General features: G+C 43.4%; 2 protein-coding genes across 10 annotated transcripts in view; one reads left to right on the top strand and one right to left on the bottom strand.

Moving 5' to 3' along the window:
• Positions 1-17385, top strand: part of LOC309613304 (radial spoke head 10 homolog B-like) — a gene marked incomplete at its 5' end in the record, with an annotated part of 67078 nt that overhangs the window by 28005 nt on the left and 21688 nt on the right. For all 9 annotated transcript variants that reach the window (XM_082359974.1, XM_082359975.1, XM_082359972.1 and 6 more), the window contains 6 exons: positions 368-720; positions 3524-3599; positions 6872-6940; positions 8740-8913; positions 10520-10605; positions 11292-11412. In XM_082359974.1, the coding sequence (XP_082216100.1) occupies positions 368-720; positions 3524-3599; positions 6872-6940; positions 8740-8913; positions 10520-10605; positions 11292-11412 (879 nt within the window). The remainder of the gene's footprint in view (positions 1-367; positions 721-3523; positions 3600-6871; positions 6941-8739; positions 8914-10519; positions 10606-11291; positions 11413-17385) is intronic.
• LOC309613322 (peroxiredoxin-1) lies at positions 13530-14472 on the bottom strand. Its single transcript, XM_082360029.1, has one exon. The coding sequence runs from the start codon at positions 14397-14399 to the stop codon at positions 13800-13802; it is 600 nt and encodes a 199-aa protein (XP_082216155.1). The 5' UTR covers positions 14400-14472; the 3' UTR covers positions 13530-13799.

Below are 17385 nucleotides of genomic sequence, written 5' to 3'. Positions count from 1 at the left end.
TTTGACAACTGAAGCAGAAGGACATCAAGTAACAGCTGGGAAGGGGCAGTGCAGCTCACGAGCACTTTGCCATGCTGACGTACAAAGAGACGGGCTTTTAAAGCATGATCTGGTGGCATGTAGGATTTTAGAGGTTAAGTCGGTATTTTTCACACGCAGGATTGCTCTTCTTACTGGAGCACTATTTGAAAAGAAGTGGTAGATGGTGGTTCCAATTTAAAAAATTTTAGGAAACAACCAATGCAATATTGAAATAGTATTATTTTTATAAACTGGTGAGACTCGATACTTGTAATTTTTCAGGCTGTAGGAAGAGAATGATAATGACATTGGGGTTGTAAAACGAGACATAATTTTTATTTTTCAGGTAAAACTCATCAACGCCTTGAAACAAAGAGCTTTCAACCAAAGGAGTCATTTGATACTTACCTATATAAAGCAAACCTTAGGTCTTCTAAAGGCAATGGTGAAAGAAAAGAAAAGAGCAGATAAAAAAGGGGATAAGTTGGCCTGCTCTCCCTCGTCTCTCTCCGATTATACAGAGTTTTCCAAACAAGATGGCAACGCTGCTAGGCAAGATATGTCCCCAGGTGCTGTGCCACCGTTGGACATGCAGCTCAAAGAACCAGGACTCAAGAGAGAGTGCAAAAATGATAATCTGCAGAATGAAGATACCACCCAGTATGAAGAGCCCATTCTGACCAAACTCATAGTAGAAAGGTGATTTTTTTTTTCTTTTGAAAGGTGATTTTAATGAGCTGCATCGTCCATGCTCCCTTTTCTACGACTTTCATGCTCTCTGTTCTCTGTCTCTTGATAATCTTTTTTTTTTTTTTAAATGAAAGCTTATTTATTTATGTATTTATTTTTGGCTGTGTTGGGTCTTAGTTTCTGTGCGAGGGCTTTCTCTAGTTGCGGCGAGCGGGGGCCACTCTTCATCGCGGTGCGCGGGCCTCTCACTGTCGTGGCCTCTCTTGTTGCGGAGCACAAGCTCCAGAAGCGCAGGCTCAGTAATTGTGGCTCACGGGCCCAGTTGCTCCGCGGCATGTGGGATCTTCCCAGACCAGGGCTCGAACCCGTGTCGCCTGCATTGGCAGGCAGATTCTCAACCACTGCGCCACCAGGGAAGCCCCTGATAACCTCTTACTGTAGCTTTACTTCCATCTCCCTAGATGACGGTAAACATCTATGTCTTTAGCACTGTTCTCTCTCCAAGAGTTTTAGGTTCAGATTTTTACCCCCCTAGTGGACATCGTCCACTGGACTTCAAACTTTGTGTCCCAACGCAAAGACTGCAGGACTTGAAGTACCATGATCTGGATTTGAGTCTTAGCTCTAGGACATGAACCCTATCGCCGAACCTTTCTGAGCCTCAGGTTCTTAATGGGGGGAAATAAATGAGTATTCGCACCTTAGAAGGTTCCTCTAAACGTTGCTGTTTCTCTCGCAGCCTTTGGCTCCTCCCTTGGTCCCTGTTTCTATCAGGGCATCCAGGCTCCAAGTCACAGAACTAATCTCTTCCCTCCCCCTGCCTTTTGTGTTTCTTTTTCCTCCATGCTTCTCTCATTCGTCCTTTTCACTGTGCACAGACTTGTCTTCATACCTCTTGCTTGGGCCATTGGACTCACTTCCTAAAGAGTCCCTGCTTCTAGCCTCTCTCCCCAGGCCTCCTGTGTAGATTTACCTTCCTAATGCTGACTTGGTTTACATCACTCCCTGTATTAATTGTCTATGTAACAAGTCACCCCAAAACATGACAATCAAAGCAATAAATATCACGTAGTTTATGGGGCTCAGGAGTCGGAGCAAGCAGCTTTGCTGGATGCTGGATGGTATTGGGTTAGGATCTCGTGAGGCTCAGCGAAGATGTCAACCAGGGTTTGTCTAAAGGCTTGGCCGGCTGGACAGTCTTTCTCAGTGGCTCCCTGCAGTGGCCGTGAGTCTCAGTTCCTCATCACGTGGACTGTCTCCGCAGGGCGGCTTGAGTGTCCTCCCAGCATGGCAGCTGGCTTCCCTGGAGAGTGATCAAGAGAGAGCAAGCTTGGGAGCCTCAGTGTCTTTTATGACCTAGTCTCGGACGTCACCTTCTGTCATTTCCACAACAGCCTAGTGGTCACACAGGTTGCTTCCCTGGCTTGACTATTGTATACAGTGCTGCTATGAACATTGGGGGTACATGTATCTTTTTGAATTAGGATTTCTGTCTTTTCTGGATATATGCCCAAGAGTGGGGTTGCTGGATCATGTGGTAACTGTATTTTTAGTTTTTTTAAGGAACCTCCATACTGTTTTCCGTAGTGACTGCCATTAATTAGAATTTTTAAAAAATGATTGCTGAATTTTATCAAATACTTTTCTGGCATCTTGATATAAACATGGTTTTTCTTCTTTGATTTGCCGATATCATGAATTACATTTATAGGTTTTCTAATGTTTACTCTTCCTTGGATTCTTGGAATAAGCCCAATGTGGTCATAGCTGTCACAGGTCCGTTTGTTTTCCACCTCACTTACCTCAGAGCTTAGAGGCGAGCTAGGTGACACATCACACATTATCCATTCAGTGCTGAACTAAAAATCTGGGTGCTGTTCTCGGTACCTCCCTTCCCCAAAGGCAGCACGTCAGCAAGCCCTGTTGGTTCTATGTCCAGAATATATCTCGAAAATTTTAAAATATTATCATAGTAAAATACACATAGCATAAAATGTACTATTTTAACCATTTTAAGTATAAATCCACAGGCATTAAATACACTCACCATGTCATGCAACAATCCCCACTACCCATTTTCAGAATGTTTTCATCACCCCAGACAGAAAACTGTCCAGAATGTTCCATACGCCTCCATCTCTCTCCCCTCCCACTACTCCCTCCCGGCAGTTAGCTCCCCCCCACACACAGTCCGTTCTCCACGGCAGCTGGAGTGATCTTTTTAAGACGTAAATATGGTCTTGTCCAACCCACCTCTTAAAACCCTCTCATGATTCCTCCTAGAGCTTTTCGATTTTATAGCAAGTCTTTATCACAGCCCAGCCTCTTCTTCCCCTGGTCTCCCTCCCGTCCATTGCTCCCCTACTCAGTGTGGTCCAGCTGTGCAGCTGAACTTGAGCCGGCAGGCTCTTTCCTGCCTCAGGGCCTTTGCACTTGCTATTTCCTCTTCCTGGGGATCCTCTTCTCCAGGTTCTTTGTTACAAGTAGCCGTCTCCTTACTCCTGATCATGTTCCCCGATCATTTCTTTCACAAAAACTGAACACGATCTGGAATGATCTTGTTCATTTGGTTCCTTTTTACTGTCTGTCTCTCCTCTTTGAACCATAAACTCCCGAGGGCAGGAACTTGTTCACAGTTGCAGCCCTGGTACTTAGAAGGGGGCAGGCACACACAGTGGTCCTCGGCGGGGAATGCTTGTTGAGTGAATGTGAGATATTTGTACTTTTTCGTTGATGTTCATTACGTATTTTAACACACAGTCACTGAGGTGTGCTCACATGATTCATTGCCTTGAGCTTCATTTCGTCGTAGCTATGAAGGGGAGAAAGTCCGTGGACTGTATGAGGGGGAAGCCTTTGCCATCTTTCAAGGCGGCTGCACCTACCGCGTGAGTTATACCTTTTGGGACTGGGCAGGGCACACAGTGCAGGGTGATAATTTTAGATTTGCATCTTCGGAAAGTCCACTGATTCCTCAAAAGAAATTGGAAGTACTTGATGCTGATTTTATTTTGAACCCTGAGTACATATTTTAAGGTAAAAACATGACTACTTCAGTACAAAGTAGTCATTTTAGATTTTTTCCTTTTGCCAAGTTTTATTTTGTACAAACAACATTAAGGTCACTAAAGTAAAAAACAAAGAGTAAAAATCCCAGTATCCTTTTGCCATAAATGTTTTCAATTTGTTGTGTCTTTTTTTTTTTGGGGGGGGGGGAGGCGGTGCACCACGTGGCTTGCGGGATCTTAGTTCCCCGACCAGGGATCCAACCTGCGCCCCCTGCCGTGGAAGTGCAGAGTCTTAACCATTGGACCACCAGGGAAGTTCCTCTTTTATTTCTTGAATGGATGGATCAGTGCTTTTACATGGGCGTATTAATTTTGTAGATAACACCTTGAATCTTTTTTCAGTTAGGAAGACATTGCTGTATTAATGTATGGTTTCCATAACTTAAAAGTTTGTTTGTGGTAAAATGTACATTAAACTTACCATTTTTAAGTGTTAGTTTCAGTGGCATTAAGTACATTTACATTGTTGTACAACCATCACCACCGTCATCTCCAGAACTTTTTCATCATCCCAAACTGAAACCCTGTTCCCATTAAACACTAAATTCCCATTCCCTCTTCCATAATTATTTAAAATATTGCATAGTGCTCTAATTTACCATTCAGAACTATGCCATAATCATTAGATACTTTTGGGGTGTTTTCATTTTTTGTCTTTATCAATGAGGCTACAGTGGCAGTAGTCATTCATCCGTTCGTTCAGATTATCCAGGAAACGTGTGCTTATTATAGGAGAACAGATTTTTGTAGTTGAGGTCAAAAAGCATGGGTTTCAGTATCCTGAGTTTTCCCATTAACATGTAACATGTTCATTTTCCTGTGTTGTAAAAACTCTTAAAAATGCCATTTATGGGAATTCCCTGGCGGTCCAGTGGTTAGGACTCTGTGCTTTCACTGCCGAGGGCCCGGGTTCAGTCCCTGGTCGGGGAACTAAGATACCACAAGCCATGCAGCTGGCCAAAAACAAAACAAAACAAAATAAAAAAACCCCACGCCATTTATTATGGCTGGATGATACTCATGAAAATGACTGTCCCGTCTGGCCTCGGCCAGTTCTGGCCTTTATAGTGTTTCTTTTTTTTTTTTTTTTTTTTAAATATTTACTTATGTATTTATTTATTCTAGCTGCGCCAGGTCTTAGTTTTTTTTAGAAATTCACGTTCTTTTATTTATTTATTTATTTATTTATGACTGTGCTGGGTCCTAGTTTCTGTGCGAGGGCCCTCTCCAGCCGCGGCAAGCGGGGACCACTCTTCATCGCGTTGCGCGGGCCTCTCACCATCGCGGCCTCTCCCGTTGCGGAGCACAGGCTCCAGACGCGCAGGCTCAGCAATTGTGGCCCACGGGCCCAGTCGCTCCGCGGCATGTGGGATCCTCCCAGACCAGGGCTCGAACCCGTGTCCCCCGCACTGGCAGGCGGACCCCCAACCACTGCGCCACCAGGGAAGCCCCTATAGTGTTTCTTTATCCTGATGAGAATCTTCTTTCACCGCTGTGGTGCTTCTACAAGGCACCAGTGTGTATACCACCCAAAGATACCTAGTGCTTGACCACACGGGCTAAACCCCACCAGGGCTGCTGAGGATGTGATCACAGCTCCTGCTAACCCTGGTAACCTGGTACCTCAGGTACGCCGTCACCTGGTGGCTCAAGCCGGGCCAAGCAGCCTTGCCCTTCCCACTAATGAGAGGCAAACACCCCTTTATTTCTGGAGGAGCCCCCTTCCTCGCTGCCAGCTACCTGCTTTGTAAACTTTGCATATTTTCCTTAGACTCAGATTCTTCCGATTGAAAGTAATCATCGGTTGGATCCCCTTTAAATGGTGAAGGAGGCAGACCCAGTGGAACGACCCAGTAGCCCCACGCCCCACATGGGTCAGACCTGCATTGGTCACATGTTTAGATCACAATTTCCTAAAGAGAAAACTTGAAAACAAACATTTCACGAAACACTTGCCCTTCCCGTGTAGATGAAGCGCGATCCTTTCTGTTCTATCAATACTCTGTTAAAAAAAACAAAACAAAACAAAACTCTGCTTCTTGCGACCACGGTTGATTCCATAATCCAAACGAGCGCCTCAGCCTGCAGTAGGAAGATCTCTGGCTGCCCCCAGTTTCCCTGAGCTTCAGCCCTGCCTGATGTGTGGCCAGGGCCAGGTTCACCTGGATGGATGACATAACGGACCTTCTCGCTAGTGAAGTTAAGGCAGTGGTTCTTAAAGCGTGTTCCCAGGGACCAGCAGCAGCACCTGGGAATTTGTGCAGAGTACAAATTCTTGGGCCCCAGCCCAGACCTGGTGATGAATCAGAATCTCCAGCGTGCAGGGTGGGCCCAGTAATCTGTGCTTTCACCTCCCCGCACCCCGGTGGCTCTGATGCACAGTTGAGTCTAGAACCACTGCGTCAGGGCACTGTTTACAGATTCTCGGTTCTCTCCAGTCATCAACCCCTGACCTCACCACCTCTAAAGAAGTGATTCCGAGGAAGAACTGGGTGTAATGTTACACACGTTTTCTCTGATTGCATTGTGACATTCAGGTGTGTCAAGTTTTTAACAACTAGTTCCTATACATTAACAATAGACACTTTAAATGAACGATATGGACAACTGTACATTATGTACACTTGTGTTTGTGTCAATACACACTCACACGTACTGATAATTCCCAGTAAGGGAAAACAAAGTGTGATGTTGACAAATGTCATAATTTCTGATATCCAGATAATGGTTTTAATCTAGTCTAAATAATTTTCAAAAGACCCTTAAACTTTGAAATGCAAAGCCCAAAGCATATGAATTCTTTTGAACTACAGAGTTTTCCAACAGCTTAATTAGGTGAGGAAGGCTGAATTTACAGCTCAGTTTAACAGCTGCGCAGCACTGCCTAGTGTCAGTTTTAGGGAACTGGGTTTTTTTTGGACTCCTCCTCAGATCCTTTTTAGAACAGGATGGACGCCAGTGTGGTGCCAGCTCCCAGCTGAACACTGGACAAGCATATTTGTGGAACATGGTTCCATTTTAAAAGCTGAATCCCTGGGTGGCAGTTGTGTAAATCAAGATTGGGCCTAACGCTTTGTTGCTCTGTTTCAAAGGGTATGTTTTCAGAAGGACTCATGCATGGACGGGGGACTTACGTCTGGGCCGATGGATTGAAATATGAGGTAAAGTGTATAGTATGTTATAGTTCTAAATGAATTATGTGATTTAATGGTCAGGTTCCCACAATTAAACATACTAGTTTCATAAAAGTAACTCAGCACATGGGTTAAAAAAATATCCATAGAACCAAAGAACAGAGGTGACAAGTAAGTTGTTACCGCAGGGGACCCTCTGTAAATTGTCACCAGTTTCCAGTTTCGTTTGTATATTCTAGAGGTATTCTTCAGCCTCTCCCACTTTTTTGCAAACACAAATAGTTTGTTTATTTTTTTTAAAGATTTAATTTTATTTATTTTTGGCTGCGTTGGGTCTTCGTTGCTGTGCATGGGCTTTCTCTAGTTGCGGCGAGCGGGGGCTACTCTTCGTTGCGGTACGCGGGCTTCTCATTGCGGTGGCTTCTCTTGTTGTGGAGCACGGGCTCTAGGCGTGCGGGCTTCAGTAGTTGCGGCGTGTGGGCTCAGTAGTTGTAGCGCATGGGCTTAGATGCTCTGTGGCACGTGGGATCTTCCCGGACCAGGGCTCAAACCCGTGTCCCCTGCATTGGCAGGCGGATTCTTAACCCCTGTGCCACCAGGGAAGCCCCACAAATAGTTTGTTATACACTCTCTTCTGTACCTTTTTTCTCTAGAGACCAAACCATACCCACTCACTCAGATCTCTACTGGCTGCTTGTGCTGCATTCAGGCCTCACTTAACGGTCTTGCCGGGTTGGGGAATGTGTGTTTTTAGACCAGTGCCTCCACAGTGCGTGTGGGTCTGAAACGCTGCCCTGAAAATCACAGTTGCAGAGCTGCTAACGCGATGGTGTTCATAAGTGGTAATGAAAGTATTTAAAACAGGGGATGTAAGGCTCACATGCAAACAACAGCCAGGTGAGGGAAAGAGGCACGTTTGGGCCAGGTGGGCAGCTAAGTGGACTGGGCAGTGGGAGATGAGGCTGGGGAAGAGCGAGGGGAGGGTCCACCTTCATTGTCACGGAGGGGAGAGAACAGCCGAGGTCCAGGACGGCCAGAGGATTGAGTCCCAACTGCCGTTTCAGGCCAGTCTTTCCCAGGAAACTCCCCACTGCCCCCAAGCCCCGCCTCCTGGCCTGGACCTCTGGTTCATCAGCTCTGGAAGGTCAGGTGGGGCTCATTCTTGCAGACACAGACCCGCCCCCATCACAGACACACACACACCCAGTCAGGGGAGGGTTTATGGGCAGGATTCAGGCTCTCACAGAAGCCTCCTCTGGGAGGTTGGCTGGCCTCTTGGGACCTCTGCTGGGACCTCGCCTCCAGGAGTTCATGTTCCTGGAAAAGAACCCGATGCCTCTGGGCTGAGGTGTGGGGGCACCGCACGCTGGCCGCTCATCCTGGGGCAGGCGGTTGGCTGGTGTGTCTGCAGTATGTTAGGGTTTCCACCAGTGATCCCGGAGCCTGGCTAATCGTCAGCATCTCCTGGGGGTAACACTGGAACCCAGTGAATTAGCCGCCTTCGAGGCGGGTTCCAGAATCCAAAATTCTCAAGGCCAGGCTTGGAAGCCACCACTGTACCACGTCACCTGCTGGTTTCTTGGAGCTTAGTCTGCACACAGCTTTCCCGATAGCTCATTCCGCCTGGGCTTCTGCCCGGTGGAGGGACCAGGTGTGGGAGGATGGGATGTGTAGAGATGGGAGGAGGGGGGTGAGAGCTGGAGGGGGTATTCAACGGCTTCCAAGGGAGGAGAGACCGGCGTGGTATCCGCATCTCCAGCAGCCCACAAGACGAGGGATCTCTCCACTGCCTTCTTTCTGCCACACTGATGACCATTTTGCCCTAGGGGGACTTTGTGAAAAACATCCCCATGAACCATGGCGTCTACACATGGCCGGACGGCAGCACCTACGAAGGAGAAGTGGTCAACGGCGTGAGACACGGATTCGGCATGTTCAAGTGCAGCACGCAGCCCGTGTCCTACATCGGCCACTGGTGCCACGGCAAGAGACACGGCAAGGTGGGTGAGGCAGCCACGTGACCCCTGGCTATGAATAGGATGTGCAAACACAGAGAGCAGGAGGTGGGGGGCTGTGAAGAGTATATTCACTTTTTTCCTTATGAGGTGAAATTCACATCACGTGAAATTAACCATTTTACAGTGAACAATTCAGTGGCATTTAGTACATTCACAATATTGTGCCACCACCACCTCTGTCTAGTCCCAAAACATTTTCATCATCCCAAAATAAAACCCCCTACCCATTAGGCAGTTACTCCCCACCTCCCCAGCCCTGGGCAACCACCGATCGGCTTTCTCACTCTATGGGTTTACCTATTATGGATATTTTGTATAAATGGAATCATACAATATGTGACCTTTTGTGTCTGGCTTCTTTCACTGAGTATCATGTTTTTTAGGTTCATCTGTGTTGTAGGTAGTTCATTCCTTTTTTACAGCTGAGTAATATTCCACTGTACGGATAGACCACATTTTGTTTATCCATTCATCCATTGATGGACATGTGGGCTGTTTCCATCTCTTGGCTACTGTGAATAGTGCTGCTATGACTATGAGTGCAAAGGTTTATTTGAGTACTTGTTTTTAGTTCTTTTGGGGATATACCTAGGGGTGGAATTGCCAGGTCCTACGGTAACTTGATGTTTAACATTTTGAAGGACCACCAAACTGTTTTCCATGGTGGCTAAACCAGTTTACACTCTCACCAGCAATGTAGGTTATAGGTACTTTGAAGCGAGGTTGCTGTTTTTAGTACTATTGTTTCACTTTTATATAGGATGATAAAATACTGTAGCACTGTTTTTAGAAAATGTCAAAAGAAAAAGAAAGTCTGTCTTCATAATTATCACCTTACTCAGATTTAGACTGTTCCCTTGTGTTCTGCATTCTGTTTTTTTTTTTTTTAGCTCAGAGCAGATCAGTTCAGATATTTGGGAGAGTTGGGGATGGTGACTTCTAGATGGAGGTACCAGGATGGCTGAAAGAAGGAACAAGTTAGCGTGATAATGAGGAAGAAGGTGGAAAACTCACACACACACAGAAAAAAACCAATGAATAAACAAGCAATTTGAGGCCATTTAGCGTAGATCCAAATGCTTTGCACAGTGGCTACTCCCACTCCCTTAATGGAATCGTCAAAGAAAAATTATGCCATGTTCACTTATGCTCGGAGGCAGTAAAATAAGATGTCAAAATGGATAAAACAAACTGGTTTTGGTACATAAAAGAGAGTGACCTTCAGTTATAAGGAAGGTACTACTCTTCACTTTAGGTGACAACAAAATAAGATTTCTTTAGGTACTTATTTGACTAATAATTACTGAATATACTGAATGTAATGGATGTAGTCGTTTCATCCCGTATGTGACACTTTGTCATTCAGGGGTAACTGATTTGTGACATTATCTCATTCTCACTTGGTGGGCACTTTACAGTATTCTTAATCACAAACCAGAAACATAACACGGATTATATGTCTTACCTAAGGATGACATTTTCTGCATCATTTAGACTCCTTAAAATCATACATTTTAATCTTTACCTTTAAAAAAGCATTTGTTTTATGAGGCTTGATGATTTTATAAAATGATATTCTTTGTTCTAGGGCTCCATTTATTACAATCAAGAGGGCACCTCTTGGTACGAGGGAGACTGGGTGCACAACGTCAAAAAAGGCTGGGGGATAAGGTGGTAGGTATCCCCCCACCATGTTTGGGGTGTTGGCGAAAAGCGTTTGTGGGCCCAGATAACTTTCACATAGGCTATTTAAAGATAAGGCGCAGAACTTCCAGAGAACACGTTTTCTATATAAGCAGGGTGGAATATTTAAATTAACCCCAATATAATCTTAACAGGGATGAAGTATTCTTCGGAAAATTTAGAAAAACACCATATTAAATATGATGTCTAATCATACTGTTTCACTTTATTATACGTAGAAACCGCCTCCCTTTGTTTTCTATATTAATCATGGGTCTCCATTATTAGTTTCATATTTTCTGAGGGATATTGACATATCGACTTGATCTTAGATTGAGCTGATGGAGCCAAATATTTTAAGGATTAAAATATTTGGGGGCAAAATATTAACCAATCATAATACTATAGGGAATTACTTAAAAAGATTAAAAACACTATTCTTACCCACTGTCACCTTATTAAGTAATCAGAAGTTTTTACAAAGTGATTTATTCTACCCCTCCCCCCACCCAGATGATTGTTTTTATGGACCACATGCCTATTCATTGAATTTAAATACAGGGAAGATAGTATGGGCACAAGGATTGGATTTCTTCAAAGGTATTTAGGGAGAAAGTTTAAGAAAGTCTTAAAGGTAAATGTTGTACATGAGATAACTGATTTTTTTTTTGTCCTAGTTACAAATCTGGAAATATATATGAAGGTCAGTGGGAGAACAACATGCGTCATGGGGAAGGCAGGATGAGGTGGCTGACAGCTAATGAAGAGTACACCGGTCAGTGGGAGAAGGGGGTCCAGGTACTGTGCTAGCTGGTTTTACTGGTCTTAGCAGAATACACCCAGAGGTGGGTGCTCTGCTGATCCTCAGCCCATGAATTATTTGGTGTAGGGTATTGCCTGGTCATCTGAAATTCAAGCTGTGTTAAATTTAGAAACTCACAAACTCATGTTATGATTACTTATCTAAATCAGCCTTTTTTTAAAAAATATATTTTGTTGACATATAGTTGATTTACACTGTTGTGTTCATTTCTGCTCTACAGCAAAGTGATGCAGTTATACATGTATATATGTTCTTTTTCATATTCTTTTCCATATGGTTTCTCACAGGATATTGAATATAGTTCCCCGTGCCTTACAGTAGGATCTGGTTGTTTATCCATTCTATATATAATAGTTCGCATCTGCTCATCCCAAACTCCCACTCCATCCCTCTCCGCCCTCCCCTCCCCCTTGGCAACCATAAGTCTGTTCTCTATGTCTGTGAGTCTGTTTTTGTTTTGTAGATACGTTCATTTGTGTCGTCTTTTAGATTCCACATACAAGTGATATCATAGGGTGTCTTTCTCTTTCTGACTTACTTCACTTAGTATGATAATCTCTAGATCTATCCATGTTGCTGCAAATGGCATTATTCCATTCTTTCTTATGGCTAAATTGACCTTTTTTTTTTTTAAGTGCTGTTTTATTAGTATTTAGTTTTCTCTAGAGGTCTCACACACAAGCAAGTTTCTTCCATTGGCAAATTCATAAGTCACATGACTCTTGGGAGGACTATTATTTACATTTTATTTTATTTTATTTATTTATTTATTTATTTTTTGGACTTACTTGGCTAGACAAGATTTTATTGGGTACAAGATGATCATTTTTGATAAAGCATTATAGTAGAGATCTTAAATGAAGAGAACAAGGCTCAAAGAAGTTTGTTCAAAAGACCAAAGCAGATCCAGACTTGCCACCTGCCTTGGAATATGGGATTATTACCTGTTACCATTTCTCTGCAGTGCTTCAAGATGCTACTTGTTACAGCGCTTGAGAAGCAGCTATCCCCTAAATGACGGTACCTGCCTCAGAGGGTTATTATGGAGACTGAATAAATACGAAATAGTGCCTGGCATATATAATAAGCTATTATTGAAGGCCCCAGGAATCCCATACTACTGCTCAAAGCTCTTGCTTGTCTGAAGACTGGAGGGGTAGGTAGGCTGGGGCAGCTGTGTCTGGAAGGTGTCCAGAAGGGCACCACATGATACACAGAAGGATTCTCAGTCCTGACTCTGCCCTAGCCTCAAGACCCCAGGAGGAATCCGCCTTTGCCCCACTGACAACCGTCCCTCAGGACAATGATATGAGGACAAGAACTACCCGTAAACCAAGGACAGAAGCCCAGGGAAGCCACGAGGTGCTCAGCACTGTGCTTCTTTTTTTTAAAGAGATTGGAGTTTATTTATTTATTTATGTATTTATTTATGGCTGTGTTGGGTCTTCGTTTCTGTGCGAGGGCTTTCTCTAGTTGCGGCAAGCGGGGGCCACTCTTCATTGCGGTGTGCGGGGCTCTCACTGTCGCGGCCTCTCTTGTTGCGGAGCACAGGCTCCAGATGCGCAGGTTCAGTAGTTGTGGCGCACGGGCCTAGTCGCTCCGCGGCATGTGGGATCTTCCCAGACCAGGGCTCGAACCCGTGTCCCCTGCATTGGCAGGCAGATTCTCAACCACTGCGCCACCAGGGAAGCCCCCAGCACTGTGCTTTTGACACAGAAAGCCTACCCTGTGAACACCAGCGCTGTGTTTGTCTCCCCCTCCCCCTTTTAGTTCCAAAGGTACTGAAGCCTCTTAACTCTGATCGTTTTACAGAACCAGTACCAGGCATTTATCAGAAGAGGCCAGGCTTCAGGTTTTCATACAGCCCTCCCTTGGCCAATACTGTAGTAGGCCTTGCTCTTCTCCAGATATGGTGAAATGAAACACCTTGCTTCAAGGTCCATTCCCTGTATCTACTTGCATTTCCCCTCAATATAATTTCCTGATTCTGAGGCACTCTCACACCTCATTTTCCCCTAAAGAGGGAAAGCAAAAAGTCAATTCCTCTTACACTCAAAGGCTAATGTCCCCCTAAAATAAAGAATCAACAAGGTCTCAGCTCAAGTTTACTAAAACTACAAAAGACCAAAAGTGACATCCTACTACTATACACATCAGTTTGCCTGCCCCATAATACAGCTCAGGCCATTCCCTGCAGAGGAAGCAAGGCTGGCCTCCCTAACCCCTGCCGGAAAGGCCTGTCCTGTCCCACAGCACATCTGGGCTGAGTGTAAGGTCTTGTGTTTGAAGCATGACAGTGGTACAGAAGAGGTTTTGCTCTCATGGCCACCTGCTGCAGCCTGGCCCTAAAATGGCCCAGCGCTCACTTCTGCTTAGAGAAATATTCTTTGCTCTTCTGGACATCAGGCTCGATGGTATCACTGCCAGGCTTCCAGCCAGCTGGGCACACTTCCCCATGTTTGTCAGTAAACTGGAAAGCCTGAACTAGTCTCAGTGTCTCCTCCACAGAACGGCCAACAGGAAGGTCATTTATGGTGATCTGTCGAAGGATACCTTTATCATCAATATTAAAAAGGCCCCTGAATGAGATGCCTTCATCGGCCTTTAAGACCCCATAGTCCTGAGCAATGATGCGCTTGGGGTCTGATATCAAGGGAATGTTCACGGGTCCCAGTCCTCCTTGTTTCTTGGGTGTGTAGATCCATGCCAGGTGACAGAAGTGACAATCCACAGAAGCACCAATCACTTGGCAGTTGAGTTTCTTAAATTCTTCTGCCCTATCACTGAAAGCAATGATCTCCGTGGGGCACACAAAGGTGAAGTCAAGAGGGTAAAAGAAGAACACAACATATTTTCCTTTGTAGTCAGATAGGCTGATATCTTTGAACTGACCATCTGGCATTACAGCAGTTGCTTTGAACTGGTGGGCACGATGCCCAATTTTGGCATTTCCTGAAGACATATTGCGATCAGCACTTCTCACAAACCACAAAGGACAGTCAGGAAGCACACACACTATTTACATTTTAAAAGCTATGTATTGGGCTTCCCTGATGGCGCAGTGGTTAGGAATCCACCTGCTAATGCAGGGGACACAGGTTCGAGTCCTGGTCCAGGAAGATCCCACATGCCGCGGAGCAACTAGACCCGTGCGCCACAACTACAGAGCCTGCGAGCCACAACTACTGAAGCCCGTGCGCCTAGAGCTGTGCTCTGCAACAAGAGAAGCCACCGCAATGAGCAGCCTGCGCACTGCAACGAAGAGTAGACCCCGCTCGCCGCAACTAGAGAAAGCCCGCGCACAGCAATGAAGACCCAACGCAGCCAAAAGTAAATAAACTAAATAAATAAAATTTTTTTAAAAAGCTATGTATTTCCTTCATAGAAAAGGAAAGCTTTCTATGGTTAATTTTATATAGTTTATATAGCTAGGATTTTCTGATGACATCTTGTATATTAACCTACTAATTGGGGACCTTGCTAAACTCACATGATAGTTCTAGTCGCTTTTTTGTAGACTCTCTAGGACTTTCTAATCTAGATAACCATGCCTGCAAACACAGTCAACTTTATATGTTTCTTTCTAATCTGTATGCCATTTTTTTCTCTTGCCTTATTGCACTGGCTAAGACCTCCAGGGTATTTTGTGATATTGACTAGGAGTGGAGGGAGTGGACATCCCCACATTGTTCCTGATCTTAGTGTGAAAGAATTCAGCCTCTCATCAAGCATGATGTTAGCTGTAGGTTTTTTGTAGCTACCCTTTATCAGGTTGAGGAAGCTCTTTTTTAATTCTTAATTTGCCTAACAGTTTTCATCATGAATAGATACTGAATTTTGTCTAGTACTTTTTCTGCCTCCAGTCAGATGATCATGTGGTTTTTCTTCTCCAGTCTATTGATCGGTTGAGTTAGATTAATTGATTTTCAAATGTTGAGCCAATCTTGCATTCCTGGGACAAACCCGACTTCGTCATGATGATATCATCCTTTTTATATCTTGCTGGGTTTAATTTCCTAATGTTTTGTTGAGAATTTTTATGTCCATGTTCATGAGGGATATTAATCTATAGTATTATTTCCTTATAACATCTTGTCAGCTTGTAGTAATCAGGGTAATGTCAGCTTCATAAAATGAATTGGGAAGTGTTCTCTTCAATTTTTTGGAAGTTTGTAGCATTGGCATTATCTCTTCCTTAGCCATATAGTTGAATATGCCAGTGAAGCCTTCTGGGCCTGGAGTTGTCTTTGTGGGATGATTAAATTAACAATATATTAACTATAAAATCAATTTCTTTAGTAAATAATGTGCTATTCAGGTTATCTATTTCTTCTTAAGTAAGCTGTGGAAGTTTGTGTTATACTGAAGGAGTTTGCTTGCTTCATAGAAATTGTTAATGTTATTGGCACAAGGTTGTTTATAACATTCCCTTATTCTTTTAATATATATAGGATCTATAGTGATGGTCCCTCTTTCTTCTAATATTAGTAATTTGTGCTTTCTCTCTCCTTCATCAGTCTTGCTAGAGATGGATCAATTTCATTAAAATTATCAAAGAGCCAGTTTTAGTTTTGTTTTCTTTGATGTTTTTCAAAATAACTGATATCTATTCTTGTTATTACCTTCCTTCTGCATGCTTTGGGTTTAATTTGCTCTTTTCCTAGAGTTGTATGGATGCTTTATTGATTTGAGACATTTCTTTTTTCCTAATATAAACATTTAATACTACAATTTTTCCTCTTAGCACTGCTTTATCTGTATCCCACTTATTTTGATATATTATGTTCTTTAAGTTTTGTTCAGTTCAAAATATTTTCTAATTTCCCCATGACTTTCTCTTTGGCCTATAAATTATTTTGAAGTATGTTGTTTAATTTTCAGATATTTGGGTATTTTCCCAGATACTTTTCTATTGTTTTTTTGTGTGTTTAATTCCACTGTGGTCAGAGAACATACTGTCTATAATTGCATTTCTTTTCAGTATGTTGAGGTTTATTTTGGTCTATCTTGGTGAATGTTACGTGTATTTCTGATTTGGTTGAGTGGAGTTTTCTATAGATATCAGTTAGATCAAGTTGGTTGATAGTGTTGTTCAGATCTTCTATATCATTACTCATTTTCTGTCAACTTTTTCTATCCATTTCTGAGAGAAGCGTGTTTAAGTATCCAAGTATAGTTGTGGATTTGTCTATTTCTCCTTTCAGATCTATCAGTTTTTGCTTCATATATTTTGACAGTTTGTTGTTATGTGTATACACATTTAGGGTTGTTATGTCTTCCTGGTGAGTTGACCCTTTTTATAATTTTATAATGTCATTCTTTAACCCTGGTGATTTTTATTTCTCTGAGCTCTACTTTTTCTGATATGAATATGGCCACTCCAACTTTGTTTTCTTTTTAATTTTAATGGTGGTAAAATATACATATAACTTACCATCTTAACCATTTTTAAGTGTATATAGTTCAGTGTTAAGTACATTCACACTGTGTTCAGCCGTCACCGCCATCCATCCACAGAATTCTTTTCACCTTGCAAAACTGAGACTCTGTACCTATTAAACAGTAACTCCCCACTTCCTCCTCCCCCCAGCCCCTGGCACCCACCATTCTACTGTCTGTCTCTGTGAATGTGACTATTCTAGATACCTCATCTAAGTAAAATCATATAGTATTTGTCCTTTCGTGAACAGCCTATTTCACTTAGCATACTGTCTTCAAGGTTCATCCATGCTGTAAGCATGTGTCAGAATTTCCTTCCTTTTTAAGGCTGAATCATATTCCGTTGTATGGATGGACCACATTTTGTTTATTCATTCCTCAACAGACACCTGGGTTGCTTCCACCTTTCGGCTGTTGCAAACGTTGCTATGAACATGAGTGTACACATTGTTTGTTCGATTCTCTGCTTTCATTTCTCTTCAGTATATACCCAGAATTTACAGAATGGT

The sequence above is a fragment of the Balaenoptera borealis genome, assembly GCF_965194805.1.
Source record: "Balaenoptera borealis genome assembly, chromosome: 16".
NCBI classification, from domain to species: domain Eukaryota; kingdom Metazoa; phylum Chordata; class Mammalia; order Artiodactyla; family Balaenopteridae; genus Balaenoptera; species Balaenoptera borealis.
This window is presented reverse-complemented; position numbering and strand designations above follow the sequence as displayed.

Excerpts from the sequence above, each read along its gene's own strand:
- LOC309613322 (XM_082360029.1), bottom strand. The coding sequence starts at position 14,399 with ATGTCTTCAGGAAATGCCAAAATTGGGCATCGTGCCCACCAGTTCAAA.